Source organism: Haliotis rufescens, unplaced genomic scaffold (assembly GCF_023055435.1).
Source record: "Haliotis rufescens isolate VD_foot unplaced genomic scaffold, xgHalRufe1.0.p SCAF_16, whole genome shotgun sequence".
NCBI lineage: Eukaryota > Metazoa > Mollusca > Gastropoda > Lepetellida > Haliotidae > Haliotis > Haliotis rufescens.
The window spans coordinates 5,270,204-5,296,841 of record NW_025963846.1 but is presented as its reverse complement, the minus strand read 5'-3'; the positions used below and the strand labels follow the sequence as shown (position 1 = coordinate 5,296,841).

The window sequence follows — 26,638 nt, the reverse complement described above, 5'->3', positions numbered from 1 at the left end:
AGCAGACGGAAAAAATGACCGACCAAATAATTGTTTTCAACTGAATGGTATTGATATATTTCGTGCATTTCATAGCTTGTACACAGATAATTCATCAACAGTATTTGGTAAAAGTTCACACAAGTAAGAGGGGTTACATAGTTAATTTTATTAAACAAGCAAAGCTTGTGATCATTCTTCTTTCTGCAAGTGTATTCCAAACCCTTTCAACCAGGAGTGGGGGAGATTGCCTACCACAAGTAGGTGAGATTGTCCTTCACAAGGAAGAGGGACTGCCCACTGGAAAGGTGAGATTGCCTACCAGACGTATGTGAGATTGCCAACCGAAAATAGGTTAGATTGCCTACCAGAAATTGGTGAGATTGCCCAGTAGACGTATGTGGTATTGTCCACCTGAAATAGGGGAGACTGCCTACAAGAAGTAGGTGGGGCTGCCTCCTAGAAGTATAACTGGCAGATGGGGGCTAGTGTCTGAGTGAATATCTTTCAATGCAGTCGGCAGTATTCAGGCTTCGTCGGGGCAGTGACAGAGTTAGTGAGTACGCCGCTTCTAGCAATATTCCAGCAATATCACTGTAGGGGACATAAAATTTGCTCATTTAAATATTGTGGACTATTAATGAGCAAGGCCGTAGTTGTCCCCAACTTGATTCAAATAAAACTGTTTTCTATAAAAACAAACAAACAAGCAAACTGATGACATCGGATTGGTCATTTGGAGAAAACTAGGTTCAACACGCTAAGTAGTCCCAGTATGTGCGTATTTGCCTTGTCATCCTACGTTCGTTTGATTGGCCGCAGAACTCAATCTTCTGCAACACATTCAGAAATCCGAACACTGAAACTTCGTTGCGACCAGCAATTAAGTGATTATGACAGGCCACACGGGTGGTAGCCACAATGTAGGCTGCGTTCCACAAAGCGATCTTTGGGCTAAGTCGACAGTAGCTCCTGTACTAACACAAGCTAACGATTGCCAACGAAGATTGATTTACGATTTTATCCCCGATTCGTAGAATCCTTATCTTGGCTGTCCAAAGAGTTACCCAAACCTGCTCTATGACGTCATCGTTAGAGTCGAAATGGGATACGGCCAGGGCCTTCGTCCTGTTGGAGTGAGTGAGTGAGTTGGGTTTAACGCCGCATTGAACAGTATTTCAGTAAAATCATGGTGTGTCAGCTTAATGTGTGAGGAATGTCCGAAGTGATTCAGGTCTCAGACGTTTGCCACTTGAAACAGGGATTCGAAGCCACGATCATAGGTTCCTGGCGTGCGTAAGGGCCGCAACTCCTTACTGCGAATTTGGCCCATTCCTCTATCTCATTGTAGTGAGGGAGCGAGTGAGTATGGGTTTACATCGCTTTTAGCAATATTACGACGGGGGACACCAGAAATGGGCTTCACACATTGTACCCATGTCGGGAATCGAACCCGGGTCTTGGGCGTGATGAGCAAATGCTTTAACCACTAGGCAACCCGACATGGGTACAATGTGTGAAGTTCATTTCTTGTGTCCCCCACCTGATATTGCTGGAATATTTCTTAAAGCGGTGTAAAATCAAACTCACTCACTCACTTTATTAATAAAACAGAGACTGATACCAGTCTTCTGCAGGCATAGGTACCGAGAGGACATTTGGACTTAATGACCACAGCTTGACCGGATACCTTGAACAGAACGTGCTCCCAATGTGACGTCACACAGACGATAATTCCACTGAAAACTTGAAGCGCTCGCCCGTCAACAGCTGAACGCACGGCATGCCACGCGGGCGGCACGTATTGCACGTGCATGACACCCGACGGAATGTCGGTCTTATTATACACTAGTGACATGACTACATCTGAAGTTGTGGCGGCAAGGTTTGGTTGGATACTGAGCACGAAAACTTGATGGATATTTCAGTACCTGGTCGCTGGTTACAGATATATATTACATAGAAAGTATTTGCTGTTACCGCTGTCTCAGGTATGTATGTAATCGTGTTTAGCAATACATAAGATTTGTGTGACTGGAAAATCAGCAGAAATATTGCCCCCACATCACTTTTCGTAAAGTTCTATCAGGAAGCGTATAGGAAGCACTTTTCGGAAATCATTTTGTTTGAATTTTAGCAGCAAGAAGCAGTCCTTCAAAACATTTATAATGGCGTCGGTTCACCCCTCTATATACACAGGTGTGATTTTTTTTTCTATACGAATATTACGCTAACCACGCTATCATCGAGTTCCTGCGAGTAGGTTTGGTAGCCTTGCGGCAAAGACAGTGACCAAGTTTTATTTCCCAACAGGAGCGCAACTTGTGTTCTTGTTGCCCCTTTACATGATATTGATTGAATATTGCTAAAAGCGTCGTAAAATCATACCCACTGACTAATAATTGCGATGCAAAACATTTGGAAATCAAGGAAGTTTTGCTCGTGTTTGACATGTCAAATCGAGATTTGGGATCATATTGGTCACACTTTACATTCAGTTCGTGTGTTTTCCATTGCGCTAAGTCGAAAGGCACGTTTTTTTTCAAATTTGGGTTTGAGAAATCTAGTTATTCATTAAAAAACGTATTCATTCGCAGTGAAATTATAGAAAGTTTTTCGGGATACAATCCCTTTTAACGAAGTTTGTCAATTAAGTATGAATCAGATTACAGCATGCACTCCCATTGATCTTACATATACAACTCAGATATGTATGTATTCCTTTTCAGTTGCCTTAAGCCCTGCAATTCACTGTGCAGAGTTGCGTCCCTTGGGCACGCCAGACCCCTATTGGTCGTGGTTTAAAATCCCTCTATCAAGGTTTGTCAGCACCCTACCCGTGCTCCTGGGTTTCACCAAAGTGGTAAACATCAAATATCTGCATCACTTAGGCTCTCCTCCCACGTCAAGCTGACACGCCGTGATATAACTGGAAAACAGTTAAAAGCGGTGTCAAACCAAAATCATTCACTCATTGATAGACAATTATTATCAGGATCAGGAGATTAAAAATGTGATCTGGTAGGGTTTGTGTCATCCCGCAGAAACCTACGAGGGGTGTTCATTAAAGATTTCCCCTAAACCACTTAGGGTTATCATATTTGGTTGAAATTTCACATGTGTAATGATACATGTATCTATGGGTTATGTCTGAATTTGCAGCACCGAACTATTAATCCCACCACTTTTACAGGTGTTATGATCGAGTAGGGTGTGACAATGAAGCCAGTAGAATACCGAGCAGTGATAAGGTTTTTATATTTGAAAGGTCGCACACCAAAAGAAACTTTCAATGAAATGAAAGCAACTTATGGGGAAGATGCCCCATCATATGACGTTGTTAAACACTGGTATCGCCAGTTCAAGTGTGGTCGGTCATCTGTGGAAACAGCTGCCATTCCTGGTCGCCCCCATTCAGCCATTGATGAGGACACTATCCATCAAGTTGAGACCGCCATTTTGGCAGACCGACGTATAACTGTTCGCCAGTTAGCACAAGATGTCAAGATCAGTGTAGGGTCCGTGGAAAAATCATCTATGACAGTTTGAACATGCATAAGGTGTCTGCACGATGGATTCCCAGGTTGCTCACACCTTTCCAAAAGCAGGAACGAGTCAATTGCTCAAAGGATCTTTTGGACATGTGCCAAAACAGACTTATCACACAGGATGAAACATGGGTCCATCACTATGATCCTGAGACTAAAGTTCAGTCGATGCAATGGAAGCATGTGGAGTCACCACCCCCAAAGAAGGCACGTGTCCAACCCTCTGCAGGCAAGGTCATGCTCACGGTGTTTTGGGACCAGCACGGAGTAGTGATGATGGATTTCTTGGCAAAGGGTACCACAATTACAGGAGCTTATTATGCTTCACTGCTGCGGAAATTGCGGGACGCTTTCAAGCTTAAGAGGCGTGGCATGCTGACCAAGGGTGTCCGTCTCCTGCAAGACAATGCTCCAGTACACAACTCTCATGTTGCCCAGACAGAAGCGCGGTCCTGTGGCTATGAAATCCTTCCACATCCTCCTCACTCTCCTGACCTTGCACCATCTGACTTCCACCTCTTTCCAAACATGAAGTCATTTTTGAAGGGAAAACGTTTCACAGATGATGAAATACTGATGTCTGAAGTCAAGTCCTGGTTTGAGACGCAAAATGAGGGCTTTTACAAGCGAGGTCTCCATAGTTGCATAAAACGATGGGAGAAGTGTGTAACTCTTGGTCGTTCCTATGTGGAGAAAGACTAATACCTATGCCAAGTTTCATTCCACTAGGTCCATCGGAAGTGGGTCAGGGGAAATCTTTAATGAACACCCCTCGTATGAACATGGGTTCGAATCCCCGATTTCCCCCGATTATGTTTCTATAGGTTTGTTGGTTCAACCAAAGGGGTAAACATAATACCCGGCATTCCCCCCACTCCTAATCTGGATCCGTCAGTCTTCAAACAGGACGATTCACCGAAGCGGTAAACGTCTGAGACCTGCTTTCCTGCTTCGGGCTTTCCTCCCACATTAAGCTGACACGCCGTGATATAACTGGAATACTGTTAAAAGCGGCGTAAAACCCAACTTCACTCACTCACTCCAACAAGACGAAGGCTCTGGCCGTATCCCATTTCGACTCTAACGATGACGTCATAGAGCAGGTTTGGGTAACTCTTTGGACAGCCAAGATAAGGATTCTACGAAACGGTGATAAAATCGTAAATCAATCTTCGTTGGCAAATATGTGTCGATATGGAACAGGGATATTTTGAAAAATATATCACTTTAATGTATTGAGGTCGTGATTCGAGGTGAGGCCAGAAGCCAAAGACAGTGATCGGCCCAAATGCCCCAAGTTATTTGCAGTGGTAAGGCCAGTCTGTGCGGCGATTAGAGAGGTTTTGAGGCGATAGTACACCTGTTATTACCTGTTCTGAAAATAACTTTACTAATTACGACCAGTGAGCATGAGTAAAATACTTCTTGATCCGTGAAATTCTTCACCAGATGTATCCGTGTACAAAAAACTGAACACATCTATGAACAACCTCGATTATCCAATTGATTTTATCTTTATGCTAGGGTGGGTGGGGTGGAGGGAGCACGGGCGGCCCAGTCGTCTAAAGCGCCGCGATTCGCTGTGCAGAGTTGCATCCCTTGGGCACGCCTGAAACCTATCATTGTGGGTTCGAGTCCCGGTTCGCCCCGATTATGTTTCTAGGTTTGTCAGCGCCATACCCATGCTCGTGGGTTTCACCGAAGTGGTAAGCGTCTAAGACCTGCATCACTTCTGACTTTCCTCCCACATTAAGCTGACACGCCGCGATATAACTGGAAAAATGTTAAAAGCGGCGTTAAATCCAACTCACTCCCTCTCTATATTCTACTATATGATAATTATCGGTGTTGTATACTGGATAACCGAGTGTGCTTATTACATTGGTAGTACAAGTGCTGCCCTTCTGTATGCAACTTCTATACGCTTGCAGTGTATTAATTTACATTGCCGTTGACGACATTTGGTGGTCGTGTTTTGTATTGAGCTATCAAATGATTAGAACGATAGTCCTTGAAAGTAGATCGTGCCACTTTTTAACCAGACACAATTTGAGAATCACATGTTATGTAATGAAGGTTCGTGCGTGATATTTTCACCTCGAGGTAATTGCTATGTCACTATAACCAGCCGGTCAAAACATATTACGTTGCAATTTGGCGCTGTCACGAAGTAGACCAAAAAAACTTGTATTCGTGAATGTTTTTGGTTTATTTGTTGTTTTTAACGCTGCTTGTCGTAAGAGGCGACAAACGGGATCGGGTGATCAGGCTCGCTGACTTGGTTGATGCGGGTCATCCATCAGACGTGTCATCAAGCAGACGACCCGTGAAGATCCGGGGTAGAATAGGTCTTCAGCAACCCATGCGACAAACGGGATCGGGTGGTCAGGCTCGCTGACTTGGTTGACATCGTATCCCAATTGCGTGGATGGATGATCATGATATCAATCACTGGATTGTCTGATCCAGACTCGATTATTTACAGACCGCCGTCATATAGCTGGAATATTACGGAGTGCGGCGTTAAACAACAAACAAACATCAAGCAGACACGTCGTGATATAACTAAAGTACTGTTTAAAGCGGTGTCAAAGAAAACTCACTTACTTTAGGTCCGGGGCGTTCTGTAGATGTGTTGGTTTCCCCTATGTTTATCGACAATATACAAATTAAACAATATAATCTTGACAAGGCGGTTTCAGAGTCGCGTCCCTTGGGCACGCCAGAAACCTATGATTGTGGGTTCGAATCCCGGTTCGCCCCGATTATGTTTCTAGGTTTGTCAGCACCATACCCGTGCTCGTGGGTTTCGCCGAAGTGGTAAACGTCTGAGACCTGCATCACTTCGGGCTTTCCTCCCACATTAAGCTGACACGCCGTGATATAACTGGAATACTGTTAAAAGCGGCGTTAAACCAAACTCACTCACTCACTCACAAGGCGGTTTAAAACCTGCTGCACGGTATTAAGGGGATAAAACAAAGACTGGTCGGCTTAGAGTCAATATACTGTTTCCAAGCTGGAATATTACGGAGTGTGGCGTTAAACAACAAACCAACAAACAAAAAGTTAGATACGGTAGAATGTTACATGTCGATGTGATATCGTTGTACACTTCAGGTTGCCATCAAGGTGAGGGGTTCTGATGTATCCTAAAATCAGCTGCTTGTTATAAAGATACAGGGCCGAGAATGCATTGCAATATAAGTTAATATATCGTATAATGATTTCGATAAATTAATGAAACAACTTGCAATCACGTGTAGGTACAGTTTGTCATATTACACATTTTGGAATTTTTACCTTCTTTATATAAACAATATCCATGCTCGTGGGTGTCACCGAAGCTTAAAAGTCTGGGGGCTCCTACCAAATTAAGTTGACACACTTTGATAGATCTAAAGTAATGTTCAAACTGGCGTTAAACCTACCCCATTCAATCACAATCAGTGTTCGCTCGTCAGGCTGAGAGTCCGCATCGATTCCCAGCATGGACACAATGTGTGACGCCTCGCCTGGGTGTACTTCTTGGAATATTGGCAAAAGCGACGTAAAGTCATATTCACTCACACTGGCTGCGGGATCTGTCATGTTCTGGATTTATTACGTGAATCTCGAGATCTAACGAATTAGTAGTCGCCTCATTGTAACAGTAGACCCAATCATAAACAGCTCTTATAAGTTACTTACGAATTTGAGCCGTGAACATCCGGGGTAGAATAGGTCTTCTGCAACCCATGCTTGCCGTAAAAGGCCACTATGCTTGTCGTAAGAGGCGAATAACGGGATCGGGTGGTCAGGTTTGCTGACTTGGTTTATGCATGTCATCGTATCCCATTTGCGTGGATCGATGCTCAAGAGGTCAATCACTGGATTGTCTGGTCCAGACTCGATTATTTACAGACCGCCGTCATATAGCTGGAATATTGCTGAGTGCGGCGTTAAACAACAAACAAACCAACTAGTACCAATTTGACTTTGTTTTTTTCGTTCTGAATCATGACAATTAATTAGTTATATGTGACACCTGCTTCTTTGCTTCAAGCACACGAATAAAAAAGAAACATGGTTTAATGTGTGAATCATGTCGGAAGACGATCAAATCTACTACATCACGATTCACTGCATGTGAAAAGAATTTTCTGTAATCAGTAATTGCAATATGACGATTATGTTCCGGAAGCCCTTCTTCGGTGCATGGTGTATGTTAGATCTAGTTAAAAATATGAATTGAAATGGCTAAAAACATGGGTAGGTGATGTTTCATGTGCTCGGATGAAATAACATTTTTTTACGATCCAGCGAGAAAATGCTGGTTGCCATCTTCCATCTTCCGGTTTGGCATTAACAGCTCTTACATCCTGTAGAATCTTGACTTATGTAATCCCTTAATGTAACCCCTTAATGTAACCGTGTTTTATTACTTGAACGTATTTGATTTTCTGATGTAACCAAAGCATCTGTACCCTTTTGACCTCAGCATTCATCTGTTTAATGATTTAATCACGCCACTCCACCGCCTGGCCCAAACATCACTGCCGTCCAACATGCAGTTCGTCTGCGTGCAATTACGTAATTGCTTTTTAATTACTTGTTTTATTATTATTATTATTTGTAGGATAATTTGTATGGCAAATTTGTAAGTGATAGTTGTCCACCACATTGGCTAACTTAGGTTAGAAGTATTTTAAATGACTGTGGTTTGTCATAAATTTGGAAAGAGCAAATCTTGACTGATAAATCATGGCTACTTAGTAGGGTTGAACAAATACTTGTTGCTCATTTTATATCAAGGATGCGTAATTATACGACTTTATCCTCTAAGGTAAAGATATATGATTGCATAACGCCAGTGTTTGGACATGTGTGTATTTGGTTAACCGATAAGATATCGTATTATATTAAAACTTCCGTGCAGTAATACCAAACTTCCTGTTGAAGTAGGCGGTTGGTATAGTATACTTTTCACTGAAAGACTGGGGCGGTCGGGTAGCCTAGTGGTTAAAGCGTTTGCTCGTCACGCCGAAGACCCGGGTTCGATTCCCGACATGGGTACAATGTGTGAAGCCCATTTCTGGTGTCCCCCGCCGTGATATTTCAGGAATATTGCTAAAAGCGGCGTAAAACCAAACTCACTCACTCACTCACTGAAAGACTCATAAATCTGGAGTTGTAGGCGACGAACTGCATTACATTTTTTAGTGTAATTGTTTATAACCTGAAAGAATGTTATTTTTACCTAGTTGTCAGGTCGTTCCTGCTTGTTTAGGCCTTATAGTCTGTTCACAACCAGTACCACTAGGGTATTTTGTCTCCTGAACAAATTTATCAAATGCATATTTGATGAGTTGAAATGGTTGTCGCGAAAGTTTGAATTATAATGTATGTCCATAATTTGTCCTTTACGGTATCATTGCCTCACGTGTGTACTACTGTGAGGAGTTTATGGTAACAAATAGTGAACTTAAACTATCAAAAACCTCAGGACAGATAGTTTATTTAAGTCTCTATTTATGTCCAGCAATATTATAAACAGGTTAAAATGCATATACATATGTACACATACCATTCTTAGAGGAGGCTATAGTGTGTACATTATGAAACAATGCCTTTCTTCACATGATGGTAAAAATATGTTTAAAATAAAATTCACCAGACATTAAGGCACACAATATAAATGTCCAGAGATGGCATGTCAGAGGGTTGTTTTAGCAACGTTGAAACATAGGTTTTCGTTTGAAATTAAAAGGTCGAATTTGTGTGTCAGTTAAAAAATTGAAATGAGTACACTGTATTTGTGAAACAAGCTGAACATTCAAGATTAAACGCAGATCCAATTGCATAAGGTAATTGGTAAGAGTCCAGGGGATCGTTCCACAAAGCGATCTTAGCACTGCGACTATCGTAAGCCAGTGTTAAAGCATGGAGGTTACGATCATCTTAGCGATAAGATTGCTTTGTGCAAGTGGGCCCAGGGGATCGTTCCACAAAGCGATCTTAGCACTACGACTACCGTAAGCCAGTGTTAAAGCATGGGCGTTACGATCACCTTAGCGATAAGATTGCTTTGTGCAAGTGGGCCCAGGGGATCGTTCCACAAAGCGATCTTAGAACTGCGACTATCGTAAGCCAGTGTTAAAGTATGGGAGTTACGATCACCTTAACACTAAGATGGCTTTGTGGAATGGAACTGGGCCCAGTACTGATAGTGATTGATTGATTAATTAAAATCATCACACATGGTATACACATTGAAGATGCATGTATACACACAGAGTACACAGTAAAATGCGGACCACGCAAGGCCAGTTTTGGCCGAGGAGACATTCTAAACACTATTATACACTAGATGATGTAAGAATTTAAACATCGTCATCTGCACAGTTAGTTAAAGCGGTCGGGTAGCCTAGTGGTTAAAGCGTTTGCTCGTCACGCCGAAGACTTGGGTTCGATTCTCGATATGGGTACAATGTGTGAAGCCCATTTCTGGTGTCCCCCGACGTGATATTGCTGGAATATTGCTGAAAGGCGTAAAACTAAACTCACTCACTCACTCTGCACAGTCAGTTGTGCACACTGTTGCCTTAGGGTATGCGGTCGAAATAAACGTGAAATAGACAAAAGGGTTTCTAAAAATGTTACTTGTAGTATACACAGTAAAGGGTATTTTTGTGTGAAATTGAATGCGAGTTGCGGAGTTGCTTCCCTTCCATTATTGAATCTATTTTGGAGAGGTGAAATGGGATAATTGCACTAACATAGCGACGTACATACACGTGTGTGTGGCTGTGGCTCACTGAGATACCAGTATACTGACTCCGAGCCGACCAGTCCTTGTTTTTGCCCCTTGGTGCCGAGTGGCAGGGTAACAACAAGTACCATCGCTTCACGTCTTTTGGTGTGACGTGGCCGGTTATCGAATCCCCGACCTTCCGCTCTCCATGCAGACGCTCTATGCATTGGACCACGAGGGCGGTCTTTATCCTTTGGTGGTTTTATCATTGCTGAAATGTGTTAACAGACTGGGGCGAGAAAACATAACGTCCACTCATGTTCATTTTAGGCACATTTATTAAAAGTTAGGTTTGGCGGATTTGTATAACAAGAAATAATTGTATTTTTGCAGAAATTCGAGGCAATATATTCTAAAGGGAAGAGTTGTCTCCCGTTGTCCGTTCACCCGGAGACATTTTGCAGATCTTTTTTTGGATAATGATTACTGCCAAACTCTTTCTGTACCCCGGCTAGCTCGGCTGATGCGATTTTGAAACACATGTGATTATTTCAAATAGGCTGTTAATGAATTTCATAGGCAAGATTCCAGGGTTGAATTTGCATTTGTAACAAATTGCATTGTATTATCAAATCTAAATTTTTAAAAAAAAATATCCGGTATTTTCAGGTCAGTTACAGGTCCATGTTATTTCCGATGGATATTAATGATGCTCTAATGTTTCGGGTAATTTACATATTCTGTTTACAGTTTCTTGGGAAAGTAAGAATTCGGAAACATGTATTTGATGTGTGGGAAATCCGTCATGGAAAATGTTGCAGTTAAGGGGAAGCAACTCCTCCAGCCATATTCGATTCGTATGCCCAGTTTTTATTTGTTTCGGGGATAGCACTAGGATCTAATCCTTACAACTTGTTATTTTAAGCCCGTGACAAGCAATCTCTCATAGAATGAAATCGAAACGTCATTTTTCAATTTACATGTATATGTGACCTTGAAGATCTAATTTAGAGAGAACTAATTCAATATTTATGTAAGGTAAAACATGCAGGTTTAAATAGTAGTTCATATCCTGAACTGTGGTTATATAATGCGTCAATATCATTTAAAAACTAATGATTCAGAAGACAGGTTGTATTTCCGTGTCACGTATTTCATAATTTCAACGACAGCCGGTAGTGTTGTTGTTGCATTAAGTGTTTAAGAGGTCGCCTCCTGCCTAAGCGAATTTCGGCTGACCTGTCCCTCTCTAATTTCTGTTTTTGTATTGATATGATTTTTATTTTCTTATATTAATATAATTTCTTTTTTAAACGGTGACAGCTAATTACAATACACATAGTTTGTATTCTCACGGCCGAACCAACTGAGTCGCAAATGTCCCTCGCCAAGAAAGGCACTTTGACACTGACTAACAGTCTCGGGTGTTGTCACAATTGGTACATAAACAGGATAGAACATCGCATCAAGCGAGTGAATCATGTCTTGCACGATGATATACATTCCGTGTTGACATAACACCTGTCAATTAAATGTGACGCTGATTGGGAGACGGACGCTCGTGCTGTTGTGTAACTGTTTGTCTAACAAAGCTGAGCTTTACTGTTTAATATTTGCTTTAGCGCATATCTGCCATTCGTTCTATTTACTGAAACTTTGTAATTCCACACAAGAAATGGATCGAATCCAAATGCAAACATGCATTCCCATAAACCTGTGAAATTATTTAAATTACCTTCCTTTACTAGTTGATTGACGCCGTTATCTGTAGGTCGTGCTTGTTCATTGATTGGTGTTTTTCGATGAGGCGATTTGTTTCCTTGTCCCATTTCATTGGGAAGTATATTCGAAAATGTAGTTCAACTCTCCAAACATCTGAAGGAAGATATCACATGATCACAAGTGTTGTAACAAACCAGGAAATGTTCCGTAATATGTATCTGCAGTTGTGAATAGCACCACGAACTTCCTGGTAACGGCGCATCAGCAAGAGATATGAACTACCCACACACTGTGAAAACGTGTCGACATTACTGGATAGTGTGTTGACATTTGCCTGTTGATAAAAGATACCAACATACAACATGCGTATTTTCCTCCATCGTTACAGAAATAAATGATTATAAATTAATAGCAACACATTTATTAATTACTATAACACTTTGTAAGTCATTTTTGTAAATTTAGACGTACATGAATATGATGAACTATTTATTATCCACCATGGGTTGTGAATTGCTAACTATGACATCTTGTTAACACAATATATGTGGGAGGATTTCGGGTCTGTTGACAAATCCAATTTTCAATATTTATTGAGAATATAACATTGTTTAAAACACATTTATTCTCAACATCATAACTTCATTTGTATTTTCGTGCGCTGTTTGGTTTATGAATAAGCCATCTGTTTTTGTTTCGAGAATGCTTTTCATCACAAATACTTATTACAAATACCCAACGAGAAGAGAATTTGTCCCAACAGGCGTACTTAAAATCGTTATTGAGTCATGTTAATTATTTAAGATAAAATCAGTCCATTAATTTTTTTTATGAATAAAGAAATGCGATTTTGGCTTTCAGATCGCCATAATGCCTTTCAAGACAAAGAAAGTACCCGACTTGGCACCCAAAACTACGTCACAAGGTAATGGTATGCTTTATGTCAACACTTTTAGATAATCAAAACCCCATATTTGATATCATTCACGTCCCCACCCTCTAACCGTCCCCAGATCGTGATGTAGTTTGAATTTAGGCGTATCGAGGTCCCAAACACTCACTCTTCAAGTATGTGAACGTACACTAGAGAGGGTTAAGTTTATGACCCATTGAAAGAATGTATATTCTTTGCCCGTGAATGAACGTAACCCGCTCGTCTAGTTGTGTACTATAGACATGTCTATACGTCTATATTTAGCTACTACATATATCTACCCGGCGTATAAACTTGCTTTCATTTGAGATTGAGTCAACCGTGGGAAGGGAGTGGGTAGCTCTGCCTTACTGCTTAGAGGATAAACAACAAACACCCGACTAGGCCGCTCCTAGGGAACCCACTTAGCAACGCATCAGTCCTAGCTTATCATAACACCAGATTCGATCGATGTAATATATCGATCCTTTTTAACAATTGAAGCTCACCCAGCACCCAGCTCAGAGCACTCAGTGCAGTTTAGAGGCTCTGGCGTCTTTTGTTGTGAAAACTGCACTTAATGGCATAATTCTGTTAATTCATCCTGTACTTAATGAATGAGATCGCTTGGGCTTGGATGAATATTCTAATTACATTGATTGTTGGCAAAACAAGTACAAACGGCTCTTTGTTTTCGTCAACTGGTTTTTTTTCCACATTGGTAGCTTCAGGTACGAGAGACCTTGTTATATCCTTTCTAACGTTTAAATAATTAATAATATAAAACTAGAAATTAACGTGCAAAAGTACGTACATGTCATACATTTACACAATATCCGATTACTCACAAAATAAAATTATTTATTAATAGCCTTTGTATGTTTGTTTTGTTTTACCCGGTTCATTTGTTTCGGTGGGGGCTAGTATTATATATTTTTTTTTTTCAAATACCATACAAATATGTAAACAAATCTATAAGGAAAGTAAACCTTGAGGCAAAACATGATTTCAGTTCTCTAGATTTGAAAACATGAAATGGCGCATAACTTAAATTTAGGCGATTTGTTGTGAGTACATAATAGTATTGAATTCCCTGTCTGGGGCCTGATTTCCCGCTAAGAAAACCCACGTTACGTTTGTTTGCACCAACTGGCCAGATGAACTACAACTACTTCAGGGCTTTTACCGCGTGGTAAGTCCCACATAACCATTGGTGGTTTTATAAGGCGGGAACGATTTTGATTGGCCGACAAGGAAAGGAATTTGGTGAATGCAATGTACAAGCTACGTGGTACGTCAATCTAAGGACATGCTGGCGCTCGGCCAAGAAACCGCTTCACTACCTTTGTTTTGAAAGCGCACCAATATAGTTCCCTGTCTGGTTCGACAAAACATATACTTACAGTTATCATTTTTCGAATTTAAAGCACTTTTGCTCGTGAAAGGTTACATACACATCACTGTCTGTAATTGGTTAGTCACTAAAACATCTAAAATTGTTTGGACATGTGCCAAATGTGGGCCGTACCCAGACAATCGTAGTACGGGATTAATGCGCCATCGCCCAAGTGGGTTCAACGTTCATAGTACAGCCTTGTGTGCTACATGAGCAGATCAAAACAGAGACTCGATCGAGCAACACTGTGCTGTTTCTCTCTGGATACATTACTTTAACCGGACATATATCCGCCGTGTTTACATACGGTGTGAAAATGTTATCGAGGAAACTTGGATTTAACTTATACCCAGGAGAAAAAGATCGCCAAGGTAAATCATTGAAGTGATGTCGATTTCAGTTTGTTCGTGGTGATGGAGCTTATTCCGTTAGGGCTTCACTGTTGATAGGCGTGTACCACCACATAACGTGTTCATTTTCTGTTTACAGTCAAAGAAAAGGAGAGCTTTGAGAAAGCATACACAATCGGCCAAGTTCTTGGTAGCGGTGGATTTGGAACAGTGTATGCAGGGATCCGAAGAAGAGACAATTTGCCTGTAAGTGTAGCAAAACATTGTCCATATTCGCGTCCATTTGTCTCTCCGTTCCGACATATGTCAGCCTCTTCGTGTTTGCTTGATCTTCATACCTACTTGATTCTCTGTCTTCAGGTTGCTGTTAAACACGTCAACAAGGAGAAAGTAACAGAATGGGGCCAGGTATGTACATGAAACATATTTTTGCTAAAACATGTTTTCAGTAAAGCCCATGTGCTTGGCTCGTTGCCAGTTTTGAAGACCAGTGGTCACGATCATTTTTGGTCAATGATTCTAACCAGATGTTATTAGTAAGTTGTTAACTTTGCTATGTTTATACATTCTTATAGTTATAAATTATACATTTTGCTATATGAATGTTTGTTTATTTTCACAGATAAATGGACATGCTGTACCCATGGAGATCTGCCTCCTGAGGAAGGTTCAACATGTGAATGGTGTTATTCGTATTCTGGATTATTACGAGCGACCGGACAGTTTTATCATAGTTATGGAGCGACCAGAGCCTGTGAAAGACTTGTTTGATTACATTACTGAGAAGGGTGCTCTCAACGAGGATCGTTCAAGAGACTTCTTTAGACAAATTGTGGAAATTCTGAACAGTATTCATCGTGCAGGAGTTATACATCGTGATATCAAAGATGAAAACATTCTCGTAGACCTAAAAACAGGACAGTTGCGACTCATTGACTTTGGTTCCGGAGCATTCCTGAAAGACACTGTTTATTGTGAATTTGATGGTGAGTGTCCCTCGAATTGGATTTATTGTTTCAACCTGGATACCTAATATTCGGTTATTATGTTAGGCTGTGTATATCGGATTTACTTATATCTATACCCTTTGTAGTCCTACCGCCAAATATGGGTCGTTGTGAACTAGCGCCATGGCTGGGACAAACCTTTCCGTGTATTCCGATAGGCCTATCGTATTGCACTCCTCCACAAGAGCAGGGGGTGGGGCGGGCCGCCATGTGTAACACCACTGCTACCATATGTTATAGGCCTACAGCGTCTCGTTTTAAATGTGGATATTTAAAAACATGAGAATTAGGGCTACCATATGTGAAGTTACTATATTCATTTGGGTGTGTGGGTCGATTTCCTAACTGCGAATATGTTGAGGTTCAGTAAACAGACGTTTGAAAAGGGGCATGCGGGGAATGTACAAAGACCCAGTTGTGAGTGGGCTTTCTCGGAAAACTAGATTTCGCAGTCAACGGGTCTTCCGCGACGCGGTGATTGGCTGTAGGTGCGGCGTTTGTTTTGAAAGGCTCCCCTGCTTCGCCCCCCCCCCCCCCCCCCCCCCCCCCACGTCCTGGTAGGCTGTGCCGCGTTCATGTCCGGTCATCGTTTAATTTTCACGCTGGCAAGGTGACCTCCCCTTTTGTCCCCCGACCTTCCTTTTCTTATCAATTTCAAAAGGTTGACTTGTCTGCAAGTACTATAAGGCCTCGGTTCACTGCACATATGTTCGCTATGGTTGAGTGACCGAATGGGTCACCTTAACAAGCTGCGTATCTGTGGGCGGTCACTAGGTGCGGGCGTGTTTTTGGGTGGGGTTATTTCATGTTTTGTCTCTTGACTGTTGACTTTGAAAATATGTGAATGAAACTCAACTCGTCATCTTTGCCCTTCAGGTACCCGTGTATACAGCCCACCCGAATGGATTCGCTACCATCGTTACCATGGGCGTTCTGCGGCAGTGTGGTCACTCGGCATCCTCCTCTACGACATGGTCTGCGGAGATATTCCATTTGAACTTGACGAACACATCATCAAAGCTGAACTCACATTTAAAGGCAGAATTTCTCAAGGTGTGTATATAAACATTTCAATGTGTTTTTGTTGTCAGTTAAATTGTAAAAAGGGGTTTAATTAACTGAAAATAATGCTTTTTGAACAAAAACTTTTTTTTACGAACCTGTAGTGACATTAGTTACCCAATGTTACAACAATATTAGTAGTTGTACATGCGTTACTTTATAAATTGTACTCATTTAAGATATATAGCTAAGTATTTTGTTCTGTTTTACAGAAGTGAAAGATCTCATCAGAAGGTGTTTGTCCATCCGGCCATCAGAACGTCCAACAGTTGAACAGATCCTTGACCACCCCTGGATGAGGCAAGGCAATGCTCAGAAGAACGACAAAGAGATGGATGTATCTTCTATGAGCAGCCAGGAGAGTATATGACGCAGGCTGCCTTCTTAGTCCAAGTGCAATGTGATAAACCAATACGGCAACCAGCCACGCCCACCTCACATTTTCCAAATGAGGAGAGGTTGGGTCGCCATGACTGCCTGTGCTGGCCCATGAACATACTGTGAGTCAATGGTCAACAGCGACCATACAACACTGCCACTTCAATGCAACGTTCCTTTACGAGGAGAAAAAGACATTCTAAGGTGCTTTTTGCCTCTTCAAATTCCACTTGACTTCGGGTGACTTCAAGGGGTGCAAGGCAGCAAGAACAATGCAGATTACGACAAAGGAAAGATGGATCATTACATTCCATCCTTACCTGAACCAGTGACTTAATAACTTATTTTCATCCCAGTGAGGGATGTATCTAAAACGGGTACATGTCAGTGACATGGTGTAACCAGACTTTCATATGGTGGAGAGCCGGGATGTATCTTCCGACAATTGCTTGGGAAATACCACTTCTTCCAGATGCAAATGTTTCTTAACTTATTTCTCATATCATTTTCATGATTTTCATTGTACATAGTTATCATCAATTGGAAATAATTTATTGTTTGTAACGAGGGAAGTGAATGTATTTAAGTGTGAATGAAAGTGTGCTGTGTACATCTGTATTTATTCAGCGGCCTATGGTCGGTTTGGTTGTGTTCCAAATGTACATAAATGTATTTTTATAGAAAAAAGAATGAGAAAAGAAATAAATGAACTTGAATTTATTTACGTGTTGGTTTTAGCTGAGGCTTTTGCTACAATAACACACCTTAAATGGGGCGAGGTTACACAACAGCTGCAAGAGTGGGCGCCATTGATCTTATCTAACTAGTCTGCAGGTCATTTCAAACTACGTAGTAGATATATTTTGGGGACAGCTAGTACCACGTCTAACTCTGCTACATTCTCAAAAACAGGAATTGTGTATATCGGGAAGGACCTGTTTACTCACTCAACATTTATTTGTGTTACACCAAGCAGTTCCACATGAACTGAAAGTGAACTAGTTTGAGGTAAACAGTTGCAACACCACAATACTGGAAATCAAAACAGCAGCATAATAAAACAGGGGCTTCACAACATGCGGATTATGCTACTCAAGAAATGTTACAGAATGTTCACCTAAACCTTTCACCTTGATACTATTTATTGCAGAAAACATTCCATTAAGAAACAGGTGCATTTTTAAATGCTTAGCATACAATAATTCAAGGATCATTCGGGGAATTTTCTGATGTGGATTTAAATGTTAAGTGAAATTTGGAACAATTTCTGTAATGCCAAAATATAATATGTTATAAAGCCCCACTGCTACCCGTGTATATCCGGGGTAGAATTGGTCTTCAGCAACCCATGCCGTAAAAGGTGACCAACGGGATCGGGTGGTTAGGCTCGCTTTCTTGGTTGATGCATGTCATTGATCCGAATTGCGTGGATCGATGCTCATGATATGAATCACTGGATTGTCTGGTCCAGACTCGATTATTTACAGACCTCCGTCATATAGCTGGAATGTTGCTGAGTGCGGCATAAAACAACAAACCAACCAACCAACCAACCCACTGCTTTTGAAAAGTGTGGGCCTTTTTTTAAAGATTTATGGGTAAAAAGCCCAAGGGCACTCCCTAGAATTATGCTTGATGTGAAATGTATGGTTCCTTGATCCTACCAAGAACAATTCAAAACAATACTCAGGAAAGGACAACTATTTTTAAAAAAGGGGAACACAGGAGAGTGAACCGTTTTATAACAAGCCTAGCACACATGTGGTACTACATACATATGTTGACGTGGGATGGGTGACCGAGGCCAGTGTCGGTGGTGGTATGTGGACCAAAGGTGAAGCGAATGAGACAGCATATTTAGCCGAGGACTTAATGATATATTTCCACAGTCCATAAGGGACATCCCAGTCACCCTCGCGAGGCGTGTTGCTCGTATATCTGGTAACTGGGCTGAACATAGCCTTGCTTTGAGACTCATCTGAATTTAAATTCAATGGACATATAGTAATTCTGTCCTAAAAACGGACACGTCGAGATAAGCGGACAGCACGGTCTTTTATAGGGACACGTGTCCTTTATATTTCTGTCATCACGAAATTAAAATTTGAACTACTAAATATTGCCTTAGAGACTTTTGCAAGTCTAGACTGAACCCGCGTACTGTTATGTACCAGCTCGGGATGGGCGCTCCTCTATATATAACTGTAAACATATCTTTGACATACCTACATACCTTCAGGCGAGATCTATGTCATCGCCCTCCAAGATGCTATCACGACCTATAGATAACCAACAATCTTTAGGTAACCGACCAAACTCCAACCATTCTAAGCCTGCTTGTTATACTATTTTAAAATATTATTGTGCAATATTTTGAATGTTTACGATCTTCTTTACATGTTTTGAGAAGGGCGTTATAGTTATAAATAATAAACAATCGGTTCGGTTCATATAAGGTAACCACAATCAACTACTAAAGCATCATAGAAGTAACAAGTCCTTTGTGATAACGTGATGGGTTTGTATTTTTGTTTTAAAATGTATGTTTTGTGATTACTGCACATCTGAAGGACATGGATATTTCGCCATTTTTCTCGAAATCTGATCTGACTGTTCCTTATGATATAATGGTAAAGATTATATGTAAAGGTGCCATTCCGTGTTATTGACAACGTAGATTAAAAAGAAGTTAATTTATAAACAAACAAAAAATACTCTGGCGCAAACTCCCTCGTAATTTTCAATAAAACACACCACACGGCGTTATTGTGAGTCTGAACAATAACAATCCAATGAGTTGACGTGTGATTGACCTGAAATGCAGTCATGTTTTAACTGCTAAATCAAATTCTCCAAGATAAACTTCTATCCCAACCTCTACTACTTGTGTGATTTGGTTGCACAAAACATATTAAGGAAGTATATCTTTGTTTGAAATCAGTATTGACTATATTCAGCATGAAACATGTTTTTTTCCTCAACCCTATGTCGTGTAGTACAACTCGTATCGTGAGAAATCAATGAATCCTGGAGAACTGTGACGTCACAGCTACATGTATCACTCGCTTGTCACATGCACAGCTAGGTCAAGGACGTTTGGTGACCTGCGCAGTAGGCGACAGCCTGTGTTGTGGTTCGTAAGTAGGTCATTGTAACCATAACACTGGAGTGGGGTCGCTGGCGAATGGTGGAACGCTGTATACTTGTAAGATATCATAAACAATATGACATAGCTTAAATGTTTTGTGAAATAAGAGCGGCATTCAACGTATTTTGAGCGTAATCTCCCACGAACAATCGCACAATGCAGAAAAAGATCTAGATCAACGAGAATCAATATAGACATGGAATGGTTTTCCATTTTCCTCACAGGCAAATTTCAAAGCCGCGTACCAGTTCGTTGATTCCAGAAAATACAGGTTATTAAGCGTTGAATGTGATCTGTACACCTGCGGTCAATAACAGCGCAACTGACGCCGAAAGTCGATGCACTCAAACAAAGAAGCACTACGATAAATATACGGAGAACCAATTTTTATTAAGTTATGGAGAGAGAGAGAGAGAGAGAGAGAGAGAGAGAGAGAGAGAGTAATAAATTAGTTGTTCAGTCGTGTTGTGATGAAGCTCAATATCTGTTCCTAATCTTGTTCTAGCATATAACTTACAACTATCACGGGATCAGGAATTATTTAAACTTTGATGTGAGCATGCCTTTACTAAGAACCTTCACATTGTTTGACATGGAAAAGAAAATCAACGTTAAGGCGACAATGACAACTTGGGTACAAATACGAAAATAGATAAATGGTAATACCTTAAATTGCAAACTTATGTTTTCACAATAAAACCGCCACAATTATAGCGACTGCAATTACGAGGGGCTATATCGCCCGAAAGGAAAATTAGGATATTTTTGTCTCTTTACTTTCATGTTTTGGGTAAACCTACACGAGGTATATTGTTTTTGATTTGATGTTTTTTGCATTCTAATATTCGTCAAAAATACTGATGGCTACAAATATGGGGCAGAAATATCATTGATTAGCGTTTACTACTGTGTTCAGTAATAGTGTTTCGAGTGAGTGAGTATGGTTTTTACACCACTTTTAGCAATATTCCAGCAACATCACAGCGGGGGACGCCTAAAATGGGCTTCACACATTGTACCCATGTCGGGAATCGAACCTGAGTCTCCAGCGTGACGAGCGAACGCTTTAACCACAAGACTACCCCACTGCCCGAAAATATAGTGCTTCGAAACACGCAAACAGCCTGGTTAGAACGTGGTCTTGGCAATGTCATTGTACCCCAACTGCGTAGACCGATGCTCATGATGTCAATCACTGGCTTGTCTGGCCAGACTCGAATATATACAGGCCTCTGTCATATAGCTAGAATATTGCCGAGTAGGGCGTTAAACAAAAAACAATAGTGCTTTGAGTAAATAAAATAAGTCACAAAATAAAGCATATTGTATCTTTTGTACATTGTTGATAAATCTCAAGGATTACTGCGGGTACAAAATGTCTTGTTAACATATGTATTTCCCGTTCCCTTATTTCTGCCGTTCAGTATATAGTTATATATGACCATGCCCATCTCTATATATATGGTGATTTAACTTTTCATATCCCCTAGTTGTTTCTGTATTATGAGACGAAGTGTGTGAAGTTAGCATTCCAGCACCTTATAAAACCACAGACATGTATTCTGCGAGTTGAAACAATATTGATTGGTCGAGATTGTACGTGTATCAAATGGAAGCATTAGTCATTTTCAAATTGAAAATCCATTATTTTTATTCCAATGGGTAAATGTAATCATTATAATGTGTTATTAATCGTGATTGTGGGTGTTTCATATTCTGTTTTGTCAACCAATACAAGGAAGTAACGCCACTTTTCCTCGAAAATGATCACCATTGAAACACGCCTGCACATTTAAACAAATATGAAACCAGGACAGGAGATGTTCAGGACGCTGAATTAGTTTTTATCATCACGACTTTCCATCTAGGCTCATTTCAGTTTTGACAGAATTATAAGTGATAATTGATAAATTTCAGTAGTTGAAGAAATGAGTCGCACATGTTACGTCACAGTAAGATCGCACCGGGATGCGTGACGTCATATCCTGTATGAGTTTGTCGGCAACACAAAGATAAAGTAGACCAAGCAGGATGTTCTATTTTCTCCTTGTTGACATCCTCGCTTTTTCACTCGATCCTAGACTTGCACAAGTCTCTAATGCAATAATTATTAATTTTAATAATTATTCTAGATTATATAAGTAATAAGAACAAGGGAAAGACTGTCGTCCTTAGATGTACAATCCGCTTATCTAGACTTGCCTATTATAAGGATAGAACTACGACACATATATGTACTCTTTTAGTCCAGCCTTGGAGCAAGGCTAACTCGATCCCAGTAGCGTTCAATTCAAACACGGAACGTTTTTTTCCAGATGTATAAAACATATTTATTCATATGCATATATATCCTTGATCCAGTTATCCGACTGTAGTTCTGTTTTCAAGGGGATGGGAGTGCCGCATTGACAGACACAGGGACACCCAGGGAGCATCGTCACCCTACCCAGTGACGAACTCTACCCAGCGGCTCATGTTAAACCGGGGCCCCTCGCCCACGGGGCTGAGCATCGCTGAGCATGAATGAACAGACTTGTCCCGGTGCGCATGCCCTATAGGGGTGACCCTACCAACCAGATGACTGCCTCCGCACAAGCGCTGACTTGCGTTGCCAAAAGTACTTATGTCTTATCTGTATCGAGGACCCTTTGTCGCAATATTTGAATTTAATTTCGTGTTTTGAAGTAGACAGCAGATGGCGCTGTGAATGAGTCGAGGTCGTAGAGTACGAAGTCGCGAGTGTCGTGCAGGCGTTGAGGAGGGATGGGGAGCGGAAGTCATGACAACACGTGGGAGGGGTTCGCCGGCCACCATTTAAACTTCAGGAAGGGGCGCTGTGCTTTTTTAATTCCGTAAGATAACTTGAACCGTCAATCCGTTGTGGTTAAGCGGGAATTTCCGCTGTTTTTTTATACATAATTATAGTTCAGAAACTATATTTGATTTCATAAGGAGAGTCGGGTCTTCAGTACATCCTGACAATTTCTCGACGGGACTCCCGTCTGATAGAAGGCTACGAACTCATGGATAGCTGCGCATAGGAACAATAGAACCAGCCGAAAACAGAATACGATATTTTCACATTATACCCCATTCACATATGTGTATGTTTGCCCCGATACGTTCAAACAGGAAATGACGTAACAATGGTGTCTGCATGCTGGATTTTCTGTTTCCGAGTCAACAGACAAGGTTGATATGTACACCCCTGATCATGAAGTACGTGTGGGGGGATATGTCCTGGAGAATGACGTCATCAATGAAATCCACCAGCCAATTTAACCCAACTAGCAATTAGCGGCTGAAATATGATACCCTTATTGACATTCTGAACACACAGGGTCCAATACACGGCTATGACACCAAGATTCATTTCAATACTCCTCTGACAACAGCGTGCGTTGGTGGCAGCGTAAATACGTCAAGTTCAGAGCTTGAGTACCCTGACATTAACTATATGTACATTACCGCGTGTGTGTGAAGAGCTCGCTATTATCAATGGACACTGTAATCATATAACATCGGCTATCTCAACCAAATGTTAAATTACTTGGATATGAACCCTTTAACACTGAACGTATGCTAACACCACGACGCATTATAAGTATTATTATAGACATTAAGAATTCAATGTACATGTGCGAAATCGATCGCTATTTTGACGCGCACCCACACCCGCCGCTGCAGTTAAGGAGCTTACTCCCACTCAAAGGATGCAAAATAGGACACGAGTTCGAATCCTATCGGTAAAGGATTTCAACGGATAATTGCAAACCCAAATTTTCTCTACTCTTCTTTGAGTGTATTCAGTGAAATTTGATACTGAAACTAAGCACCAACTGACCTTGATTCAGCTGTTTGATATTAAGAGTAGGGCAGAGACGATGTGATCTTGGGGTGATGCACAATGATAGAAAGAAGAAGAGGAGAAAAATAATATATATTAGAGTGCCACGCATTGTACAACATAGAATTGCTACGTAGCTCGGTTAGATGTGTACAATACCCGGCCAGTATCAACAATGAGACACTAAAGTCATTAAAATGCGTAAACTATTTATAGATTTAAAGAAGACACTGGAAGCGAGAAAAAGAAAACACACACACACAAAAGAAAAGAAAAACATGCAGAGGTTAACCACGTGGTCATATATGGTCATATATCCATATGTTTTTATACTGTCTCTCAAAACCCTTTTAGAGCGGCCATTGTACATGATATGCAGTTTTAATTATAGATGGTCTTATATTTCTCTCTCTCTCTCTCTCTCTCTCTCTCTCTCTCTCTCTCTCTCTCTCTCTCTCTCTCTCTCTCTCTCTCTCTCTCTCTCTCCTGTTGATGATTTGCTGTTTGGAGTGGTTGTCCTACGGCATGGCGCCCTGCTGTGGGTCATCTCTGTTGGACTGTAATACACGCAGCGTGCATACCACTGCTGTCACGGAAACCGACATAGAAGAGAAACTTTAATGAACATATCTTGAATTGTTTGCAAGTACAGTCATACTTATTACTGTGCAAACGCCATACTATCATGTGTTCATCAATAAGATGTGATGGATGGTGAATATCACACTCTGTTCACCAATATAATGTACTGTATGTTGTTAGTCCCACTGTATTCGCATATGCAATGTGGTATACAGTGCTGTCTTTATGTATTCACATATATACAATGTGGTGAACAGTGCTGTCTTTATATATTCACATATACAATGTGGTGTACAGTGCTGTCTTTATGTATTCACATATATACAATGTGGTGTACAGTGCTGTCTTTATGTATTCACATATATACAATGTGGTATACAGTGCTGTCTTTATGTATTCACATATATACAATGTGGTGTACAGTGCTGTCTTTATGTATTCACATATATACAATGTGGTGTTCAGTGCTGTCTTTATGTATTCACATATATACAATGTGGTGTACAGTGCTGTCTTTATGTATTCACATATATACAATGTGGTGTACAGTGCTGTCTTTATGTATTCACATATATACAATGTGGTGTACAGTGCTGTCTTTATGTATTCACATATATACAATGTGGTGTACAATGCTGTCTTTATGTATTCACATATATACAATGTGGTGGACAGTGCTGTCTTTATGTATTCACATATGCCATGTGGCGTACAGTTTTGTCGTTGTGTATTCGCATATATATGATATCGATATATCGCAATGAACAATGAAGAACGAAGCGTGGTTTATTTCACGATAAAACATTGTTCTACCATGAAGTCATTTCTGGAGATTCGAATATGCGCTTGCAACTTGATGAAGTCATATATCGGACGACGTTATGTTTGAGGGGGATGTGTCAAGTAAGTTGTTCCCCATAGATGTTGCTGGGCTACGCAGATAAACACAATGGTCGCAGGATCGCATCCAAAAGTGGGAGAGATATGACAATCGGTATTGGGAGAAAAGGTACAGGTAGTCGACGTGAGGATTGTGAGAACAATTGTGCCAATACTAAACAAACCTGTTCATAAAATGGACTTGTCCGACATGTCCAAGGTCGGATTCTATTCAGGTAGTCATCATTATTAAAATATGGGTAAATATTTTTATAGCTTGTACATTTTATTAACATCCTTAAAGAGGCTGTACATAATGTTGAGATATCATATAAGAATTAAACGACTCGTGGTCGTTGTTTATCGTACAATGCTCACCTCATTGTTTATTCTCCCTGTAGTGTTTTATTGTACGGTAAACAAATCCCACTCGTCGTTTATTTCTTAGATATACAATGATAATGCCTATCACATTGTATTCTCAAATACACTGTGACGTATTTTACTATTGTTCCGGCTAGTTGTTTGTTTGTTTGTTTAACGCCGCACTCAGCAATATTCCAGCTATATGACGGCGGTCTGTAAATAATCAAGTCTGGACCAGACAGTCCAGTGATTGACGTCATGAGCATCGATCTACGCAATTGGGATACGATGACATGCATCAGCCAAGTCAGCGAGCCTGACCAACGATCCCGTTAGTCGCCTCTTACGACAAGCATAGTCGCCTCTTACGACAAGCAAGGGTTGCCAAGGCCATTTCTAACATGATCTTCGCGGGGCTCTTCTGTCTGGCATTCACAATGACACGATTGTTTTCCTTGTTTTCAAATATCGTGAATTGCACACAAGTGCATGCAAAGAAAGTGATTTTCCCCTAATGTGCCCTATCTACCGTGATCCCGTATATCGTGAGAGCTTCATTGCGTGTAGAATATACACTGGACTGTTTACCCGCGGTAACCGAAGCCATCAAAGGACACGCGTGACGTCAATCACGTCACTGTTATTCAACAGAGGGCTTCAAGGTTGCGTGCTTCGGTGTAGTTTCTCTATATGGAGCAATTCAAGCTGGAATCATTTCAACTATAAGC

General features: G+C 40.9%; 1 protein-coding gene across 2 annotated transcripts; it reads left to right on the top strand.

The window, feature by feature from the left end:
• The first annotated feature begins 1,821 nt into the window (after nt 1-1,821).
• LOC124144233 (serine/threonine-protein kinase pim-3-like) lies at nt 1,822-17,808 on the top strand. 2 transcript variants are annotated; one of them, XM_046513536.2, is made up of 7 exons: nt 1,822-1,970; nt 12,844-12,907; nt 14,781-14,887; nt 15,002-15,049; nt 15,264-15,627; nt 16,525-16,701; nt 16,923-17,808. In XM_046513536.2, the coding sequence occupies exons 2-7, from the start codon at nt 12,853-12,855 to the stop codon at nt 17,078-17,080; spliced, it is 909 nt and encodes a 302-aa protein (XP_046369492.2). In that variant the 5' UTR covers nt 1,822-1,970; nt 12,844-12,852; the 3' UTR covers nt 17,081-17,808. The 2 variants fall into 2 exon arrangements, with proteins under 2 accessions (XP_046369492.2, XP_046369491.2); XM_046513535.2 differs by lacking the exons at nt 1,822-1,970; nt 12,844-12,907 and adding an exon at nt 14,483-14,662.
• Nucleotides 17,809-26,638: the final 8,830 nt, after the last annotated feature.

What these genes read in the sequence shown, in the direction of transcription:
- LOC124144233 (XM_046513536.2), top strand. Translation starts at nt 12,853, where the DNA reads ATGCCTTTCAAGACAAAGAAAGTACCCGACTTGGCACCCAAAACTACG. An exon ending in AAGTAACAGAATGGGGCCAG is followed by an intron (nt 15,050 to 15,263) that starts GTATGTACATGA and finishes TTATTTTCACAG; the next exon opens with ATAAATGGACATGCTGTACC. An exon ending in TAAAGGCAGAATTTCTCAAG is followed by an intron (nt 16,702 to 16,922) that starts GTGTGTATATAA and finishes TCTGTTTTACAG; the next exon opens with AAGTGAAAGATCTCATCAGA.